The sequence below is a fragment of the Cannabis sativa genome, chromosome 2, assembly GCF_029168945.1.
Source record: "Cannabis sativa cultivar Pink pepper isolate KNU-18-1 chromosome 2, ASM2916894v1, whole genome shotgun sequence".
Taxonomy (NCBI): Eukaryota; Viridiplantae; Streptophyta; class Magnoliopsida; order Rosales; family Cannabaceae; genus Cannabis; species Cannabis sativa.
In genome coordinates, this window is record NC_083602.1 from 40,805,623 (window position 1) to 40,815,115 (window position 9,493).

The 9,493-nt window shown below is 37.6% G+C and overlaps 1 protein-coding gene across 1 annotated transcript; it reads right to left on the bottom strand.

The window, feature by feature from the left end:
• Positions 1-3,619: 3,619 nt before the first annotated feature.
• Positions 3,620-4,054, bottom strand: LOC133034298 (uncharacterized). The gene has a single exon (XM_061109353.1). It carries the CDS (start codon positions 4,052-4,054, stop codon positions 3,620-3,622), a length of 435 nt encoding a protein of 144 aa, XP_060965336.1.
• Between the last annotated feature and the right edge of the window lie 5,439 nt (positions 4,055-9,493).

Consider the following 9,493-nt stretch of genomic DNA (forward strand, 5'->3'; position numbering starts at 1 on the left):
ATGCTATGGCAGAATATACGAAGGGGAATGCGGAGGTGGAGGCCTTGAAAAAGGTCCTAAGGGAGGCCTAGGGCAATTTTTCTCGCAGCGAGTACTCCGAGAACAACTGGGATTTTAACATGGATCTTCTGACAGACTGGTTCACCCGCTTCATCGGGCCTACCCTTGCTCCTTTTGCCTCAGAACTAACAAGCCACTTCGTTTCCAACCTAAACCAACTCCCGACGAAGAGATATGCAGCATGTGCTTCCACAAATTCGATCTACCAGATCCAAGAAATAAGTGTAGCCATGACCGTGGTAAGTTTCTATCTGTTAGTGTCTTCGGGCTTTGTCTTTTTGGCGCTTGGCCTCATGTACTTATACATTTTTCTTATTTTGCCAAATTGTTGGAGAGACTAGTCGTCTCTCAAACACTCTAACTGACCACGGGTACATCATGTCCAAGTTTGGGGGCATGGAAGCGGCCATGAAGAGTCTTAGGGACTTGGCGGCGCAGAGAAAAGCTATATGGGAGGAGACCCAGCAGAGGGAGGCTCTTTTGGAGCGGTGTCATCAGGAGGTGCTAAAGGCAAAGGGCGAGGAGCTGAAGGCTAAGGATGATGCGTTGAAGGCTAGGGACACGACTGTGGCCACAGTGAGGCGAGAGCTTCGGGATGCTAAGGAGTCCGTGTAGGAATTGATCGCCAAGCTAAAGTCTCTAGAAGAGCTGCACCAAGTTGATTTGCAATTGACAGCAAACCTAACTGTTGAGGTGAAAGGGCTTCGTGAATTCAAAGAGCAGACTCAGAAGGAGGCGGCTAAGGCGAAAAAAGAGATGCCCTCTTTACCCTGATTACCTGCCAACATTGCAAGAAGCGTTTCGACGATGGAGTCTTTATGGCTTGGCAGACCAATGGCCAGAATCTCTGTTGGGTTTTATGCCTTAAATAAAACTCATTTCAATATAATCAGATTTACTTATTAATATAGATCATAAATAACATTTAATGTTGCATGGTTCACATGATTTATTTCATGATTATATGTACATAATGTATGAATTCATCTGAAACCCTTTTCACATACTTGATCCTGTTTATTGTGCTGTCAACACATTGGAAAGTAAATATGACTATGTGAATAAAGTTTCCTAGATTTATCAGACATAGGGTTTTACTGATATGATAATCTACAACAGAGTTTACTTGCATTTGGAGAAGTGCTATGTTCTTTCCAGAGCATTGGTTAAAGTAAAGCTCAGGTTGGATGCATGGAGTATGCATCGCAAGGGACCGATATTGAACTTTGACTTAGATTTATTAAACTTACCGTAATATCTATTCAAGTCAATATCGCCTAGTTTATCCTAGATCAAATGATCTTAATCCTGTTATGATTAGTTATCAATATAAGAAATTTGAAATGATTTATGTTTGCATGAATTTTACATGCTAATGGTTTAATATGTTTATTACTTTTATACACAAAATCAGTTAAATCCAGATCATATGTTTATTCACAATTACAGTATCGTCAACACAGTGGAATGTGTTTGTGATCATATGAATCAAAAGAATAGGTCCCTGTTTCATCAGTGTTATTGGATTTACACTAATGTGATAATCAGCGATGATGTGTACTTACACTTGGAGTAAGTGTTATGTTCTTTCCAGGACATTAGTAAAGTATACTAGTTTCGAATGTATGGAGTATACATTGGACTGGACCGATATTGCAACTAAGTTAAGATATTACAAACTTACCGTAATATATATCTTTCCAAGTCAATATCAGTAGTTGATCTTAAGATTAAAAGAATCTAAATCCTGATATGCTTAGGCTCAACTTAGGAGTACTATTCATGTTCTTTGATTTATTAGTTAAGCCTACTTTTAGGTCAGGGTGATACGTATATTTTGGGAACATGATAGTATGATTGAGTGGGAGTGCTGAACATAAATATGGAATATATAGCTTCTACTGGTGTATAGAAGTCAAGTGATGATTCCCTTCGAGCTTAGCAAATAGAAGTAAATGGATGAGCTCTTGTTTAACTGACTAATTATTAGATCACTAAATACCATTTACAGGTAGCTAAGTGTTTTAAGGGGCAAAATACATTGAGGGGTGAGAACGGTAAAGAAATCCCATCTTGATGTAGATCATCTATATAGAGGATCTTTAAATCACAATAAGATTATAACAATGGTTAAATGAGATAGCATATTGATATCGTGGAACATACAATATGCTCTATATAAGTCTGAGAGTGCAATTCTAAGTTCTAAGAGTGGATTCAACGAAGAATTAATAAGTAGGAATTTACTTGGTAAATTTGGTTCACTTATGGGAAGCTCAGCATATAGATCCATGGTCCCCATTCTAGTTGAGAACATTCTGCTTGTAAGACTCATTAATTGATTCATGATTGATCAATTATAATTCTAAAGTTAGACTATGTCTAATTTTGTGAATTTTCACTAAGCAGGGGTGAAATTGTAAAGAAAAGAGATTCTAGGTTTATTTATTTATTAATGGACTTTATATGTCTAGTTAATAATTAAATTAAATTACAATATTATTTAATAATTTATTTTAGTTATTAAATAATTAGTTTTGGCATTTAAAAGGTTAGAATTGGAAAATTGGCATTTTTGAGAAAATAGAAATAAAATTTGATAAAACTGCAAAAACAAGTGGGGCCCACTAACACACCTTGGCCGGCCACTTATTGTGGAGTTTCAAATTGATTTTTTCATTATTTTAATGCCAAATAATTCTTAACCTAAACCTAGTAGTTGCCTATAAATAGAAAGTGATGGCTCAGTTAAATCACAAGTTTTCACAAGCCTTTCTGACAGAAATTTCTCTCTTCAGAAAAACTGAGCCTTCCCCACTTTCTATACCTGGCCGAAATCCTTCTCCTCTTTTCCTCTTCATCAATTTCGAACCCTAGTGAAAGAGTAAGTGCCCACACACAGCAAGCAGTAACTCAATCATAGATTGGAAGACTGTGAAGGATCAAACTTGAAGAAGAAGGACATTCGGGCTCAGATCTTGATTATACTCTGCTACAGAAAGGATACAAGGGTTAGAGATCTGAGCGGAAGGAGACATTAATTCCGCTGCATCAATGTAAGGTTTTCTTAACTTTATATGTGTTTAATTTATCGTTTTAGAAAGTTCATATTTAGGGTCTTTAAACAACATACTTGTGAGTAGATCTAAGATCCTGGTAAAATAAATTCCAACATATAGCCCCTTCTTTGGCGCTTGTCCTCCGTCCAGTTGCTGCCTTTTGAGGACCTCTTGCTCCGGGAGCTCTGAGGAGGTCCAGTTAGGCTTCCGGCAGGAGCGGAGTGAGACGGGGCTTGTCCATTCATCCCTGAGGGGTTATTTAGGGGATTCTCGTAATCTGAAGATGTGGGAGCCAAGGCTGGGCTCTAATTGTATCCTGGGGTAGTGGAGAATTGTATGCTGCTTATTTTTGGAGTAATCGGAGGTAGGGTTCCCGAGAGCTCAACTCCGGGTACATACCCTGACATTTCGATTGGATATTATTCTTCGTAAGCCACTATTTGGGCTCCGTAAGCCACTATTTGGGCTTCTTCCAAGTTGATGTACTTTTGAACACTCTTCTAGAAATCTCGGAGGTTAGCAGCTACATCCTGTTGTATTTCATTCCAAAATGGGGTTCCTGTACGGATTCCGGCTTGAAGAAGTGCAAGCTGTTGTCTGTCATCGACTTTCTTGGTTTTTGAGGCTTCTTCCTTCAACCTCTTTATAAAATTCTTCAAGGTTTCCGTGGGTAGTTTCTTGATGTTAGTCAAGGCGCTCACTTCGAGGTTAATCTTTCTCGCCGCGACAAACTGTCTCCAAAAACTAACTTGCAACTTGTTCCAGCAATCCACAGATCCTAGTTCCATTTTTTTGAACCATTCCTCCGCGAAATCGCTCAAAGTTAGTGGAAAGCATAAACACTTGGCGTCATTACTAACCCTCATAACCGTCATTACTCGGTTGAATCGAGACAAATGATCGCTGGGGTCTGAGTCCCCGGTGTAAGCTTCCATCTCGGACATCATAAAATTTTTGGGGAGCTCCGCCTCCAATATGTGTCGGGCGCATGGCTCTCGGTCCTCACAGTCAGAGTCTGAGTCATCCCTTTTTTGCCTCCGGAAGACCATAAGCGATGTCTTTGCGCAGTGTTGCCAACTCTGCTAAAATTCCTTCATTCAGTGTTCCCGCAGAGACTGCTGGTATAATTTTCTTTTTGTCCAGTTGATCCTGCAGATCACCGTGCTTTTCGTTGATTTGGTGTCTTAAATCAACGAGAGGGCATCTCCAGTTTCCTCTTCCTCTTTCCCCGAGCTCTTGGTGCACGAACACGCTCTTTCAGTCCTCTCGATCCTGAGGGCCAAGACTCCCTTTTTGGAGTTTGCCCATCTACGGACCTTTTAATTTCGGGAAATCTGAGCGAACCTTTTGCGGATCCTGCACCTTTTTCTTTCTCCCTGGGATAGAAGTAGGGTTTTTTCTTTGGTTTTCTTCAAAGGGATACCGTATAGTACTCGGTTCCCTGGATTTGTGTTTCTGAGTTCTTGGGGAGGACTCTTCTGGCGTTCCTTCGAGTTCTGCTGGGATGGCCTTAGGGTGTATATGAATCCCTACTGTCTCCATGGCTTTTTGCATGGCGACCATCACCTCTTGCATCTTTTTATTTTGTTCTTTTTGGGCCCCGATCTCAGCTTCATGATCAGCAGCCTTTTGCCTTAAGAGCAGCAGCTCTGTATAACTGCCTTCATCGTAGGCGTCATACTCGTCATCGTTGGCCTCATCTCGTTTCTCAGAATCCACGTTGACTCTTGAGGCCACTTCCTTGTCCTTTGGATTTTTAGCATCTTGAGGAGGACGGGGCTGACGTGTGTTGTTGCGAGTTTCCACCATTGTTGACTCAACTTCTCGGATTACTGTCTGTTTGAAGACGCTTCCTTCAGCTCTCAATGAGAGCACCAAAATGTTGACCGAGGTTTTTGTTGGAAATTATTTTACCAGGATCTACATTTACTAATAAGTATGTTGGATTAACAACCTAATATGAATTCTAAAACAATGAAAATAAACACATATAAAGTTAGAAAACCTTACAGTGGGTGCAGCGGAATAATATGACTCCTTCCATTCAGATCTCTAGCCCTTGATTCCTTTCTGTAGCAGAGCATCACCAAGATCTGAACCTGGATCTTCTTTTCTCCTTCTTTGATGCAGAAATTCCATAGTCTTACATACTATGATTGAGGTACCACTTGATGTGTGTGGGCACTACTCATCTCACAAGGATTTCGAAACTTTCTCTCTTTTTCTCTCTTGAATTTTGTGGCTCTTCATCCATGCAAGAGAAGAGAGCAAGGTTGCTTTATATAGGGAAAAGGGAGAGCACAACTTTCCAAATAAACAGTTTCCTCTTTTACTGTGTAATTGATTAACTGCCTTATTTAGTGTGATCCACCACTTTCCTATTATTGCTAGGCTTTGATTAGCAATTACATGGCAATTAAAATTGAAAATAATAATTGGGAAAATCACAAAGAAGTGGCCGGCCATAGGGTGATATGGGCCTCACTTCGATTTTGCAGTTTCCTCAATTTTATTTCTATTTCTCCAAAAATGCCATTTTTCCAATTCTAATCATTTAAATGCCAAAACTAATTATTTAATAACTAAAATAGATTATTAAATAATATTGTCATTTAAAATAATTATTAATTAGACATGCAAAGTCTCTCAATTAATAATTAAACCTAGAAACCCTTTTATTTACGATTTCATCCTTAAACTGTGAGAATTCATAAAGTAGACATAGTCTAACTTTTTGAATTATAATTGATTAATTAAAATCAATTAACTGAGTCTTACAACCAGTATGGTCTCAACTAGTATGGGGACCATGGGTCTATATAACCGAGCTTCCAATAAGTCGAACCGAATTTACCAAGTAAATTTCCTAACTTATTAATTCCTCATTGAATCCACACTTAGAACTTGGAATTGCACTCTCAGTCATATAGAAACGCTCTATATGTTCCACGATATAGACACGTCATTAGTTATCCATTGTTATAACCCTAATGTGATCAATGATCCTCTATATAGATGATTTACACTGTAAAGGGATTAAATTACCGTAACACCCTACAATGTATTTTATCCTTAAAACACTTAACCCTGTATAAATGATATTTCACCTAAGTGAAATGAGATCTCCACCATTTATCTTCGTTTGGTTAAGCTCGAAAGAAATCATCCTTTACTTCTATTTGCCAAATAGAAGCTATAGATTCCATATTTATGTTAGCGCTCCCACTTAATTGCATTACCGTGTTCCCAAAATGTACGTATCACCCTGACACAAAACTAGGCTTAACTAACAAATCAAAGAACACGAGTAACACTCTTGAGATTGAGCCTAACCATATCAGGATTGAGATCATTTGATCTAGGATCAACAGGTGATATTGAATTGAATAGATATTACGGTAAGTTTTAACATATCTAATCAAAGTTCAATATCGGTCCCTTCCGATGTATACTCCATACATCCGATACTGGTAAACTTTGCCAATGTCCTGGAAAGGACATAACACTTTTCCAAGGTGTAAGAATACCTATCGCTGATTATACCATGTCAGTCTAAATCCAGTGTTCTGACAAATCAGGGAATAAACTTTTGAACATATAATTAAGATTATATTCCACTGTGCTGACCACACTATAATCTTTAACCAACTCATATGTTCTGGACTTAAAAAGAATTCATACATTATATACATATAATCATGAAATAAATCATATGAACCATGCAACTTAATATGTTATTTCTGATCTTTATTAATAAGTAAATCTGATTATATGATGAGTTTTATTTAGGGCATAAAACCAAACAGTTTTCGGCAACCAGTTAAATATATATAATAAAATTTGTAGGAAGTTCAATGCATGGGATTTTTACGTGGTTGGGGTATTAATGAGCCTTAGTCCACGAGTCTTTGTTATTAATGAGAGTATTTATTACAGAGGATGTAATTGGTGGATTTCTCTAATAGTTTCTCTCTTTGATTCCTTTAAACCCAGAATTCTCGACCCTTTATCAGTCTGTTTGTGGGGTATTTATAGTGTTTTTCTGGGGTGATCCCTAGGAATGCATCACTTGTCTTTCTGTGTTAGCTTCATAGGGGCACATATTCCTAGCAAATACAAAATAGGAAATACATGACCTATACCTTAGGTATCTTAGGAGTTAGGTGCATATAATCTTTTATCCCCCCTTAAGTTATGTGATTCCTCATAAAGTAGCCGTCACTTGCCTTATTGATTATAGTGTAATAGCCGAAAAAGGGGGGTTACACCATCTGCCATGTCGTTTATGTTGGGTTTTATTCCCTAAATAAAACTCATTTTAATATAATCAGATTTACTTATTAATATAGATCAGAAATAACATTTAATGTTGCATGGTTCACATGATTTATTTCATGACTATATGTACATAATGTATGAATTCATCTGAAACCCTTTTCACATACTTGATCCTGTTTATTGTGCCGTCAACACATTGGAAAGTAAACATGACTATGTGAATAAAGTTTCCTAGATTTATCAGACATAGGGTTTTACTGATATGATAATCTACAACAAAGTTTACTTGCATTTGGAGAAGTGCTATGTTCTTTCCAGAGCTTTGGTTAAAGTAAAGCTCAGGTTGGATGCATGGAGTATGCATCGGAAGGAACCGATATTGAACTTTGACTTAGATTTATTAAACTTACCGTAATATCTATTCAAGTCAGTATCGCCTAGTTGATCCTAGATCAAATGTTCTTAATCCTGTTATGATTAGGCTCAATCTTGAAAGGCTATTCGTGTTCTTTGATTTGTTAGTTAAGCCTACTTTTAGGTCAGGGTGATACGTACATTTTGGGAACACGGTAGTGCAATTGAGTGGGAGCGCTATCATAAACATGGAATCTATAGCTTCTATCTCGCGAATAGTAAGCAAAGGATGATCTCCTTCGAGCTTGACCAAACGAACATAAATGGTGGAGTACTCATTTCACATAAGCTGAAATATCATTTATACGGGGTTAAGTGTTTTAAGGATAAAATACATTGTAGGGTGTAACGGTAATCTAATCCCTTTACAGTGTAGATCATTCATATAGAGGATCATTGATCAAATTAGAATTATAACAATGGATAACTAATGATGTGTCTATATTGTGGAGCATATAGAGCATTCTATATACTGAGAGTGCAATTCTAAGTTCTATGCGTGGATTCCACGAAGAATTAATAAGTTAGTGAATTTTAGTGCTAAATTCTTGATCTACTTATTGGAAGCTCAGTTATATAGACCCATGGTCCCCGCACTAGTTGAGATAATATTGCTTGTAAGACTCATGTAATTGGTTTTGATTAATCAATTATAATTCTCAAATTAGACTATGTCTATTTGTGAATTTTTTTCACTAAGTAAGGGCGAAATTGTAAAGAAAGAGTTTTAGGGGCATATTTGTTAATTATGATACTTTGTACGGTTCAATTAATAAATATGAGAAATGACAAGATAATTTAATAATTATTTATAGTTATTAAATAGTTAGAATTGGCATTTAAATGGTTGAATTAGAAAATTGGCGTTTTTGAGAAAATCAGATGCAGAAAAGATAAAACTGCAAAATTGCAAAAGTAAGGCCCAAATCCACTAGTATAGGGCCGGCCACTTTTGTAGGAAATTTCAACTGATATTTTCATTATTTTAATGCCAAATAATTCAAACCTAACCCTAGTGGAATGCTATAAATAGATAGTGAAGGCTTCAGGAAAATTACACTTTTCTTCTGACACTTCTGATTTAGAAAAAACTGAGCCTCTCTCTCTCCCTATCTTTGGCCGAACCCACTCTCTCTTTCTTCTTCCTCAAATTTCGAAATACTTAGTGTATGAGTAGTGCCCACACACAGCAAGTGATACCTCAATCATAGTGAGGAAGATCGTGAAGAAAGACTTTCAGCAAGAAGGAGGTTTCAGCATCAAAGATTCAGAGAAAGAGATCCAGGTTCAGATATTGATAAGGCTCTGCTACAGAAAGGAATCAAGGGCTAGATATCTGAACGGAAGGAGTTCTTATTTAAGATGTTAATAAACATACTTGTGAGTAGATCTAAGATCCTGGTAAAATAATTTCCAACAGTTTATGGACATTTCAATACATCTTCCCCCATGCGGCATTAAATGCGAGGTTATTGTTCAATAGATCTCAATACCTCCCAGAACTTCCTTAGCACGTCTCTGGCCTCCCGGAGCATAAAGATACTCTTTATGCCTCCTCTGAGAGACGCCTTCCCTGAGACACTTCTCTTTCGTCTAAGACTTAGTTGACTTCCATAACCACTGGTTCTTACGACTTCCACGTGTCATCCTCATCCAGGTCCACGTATTTTGGGCAAAATCAA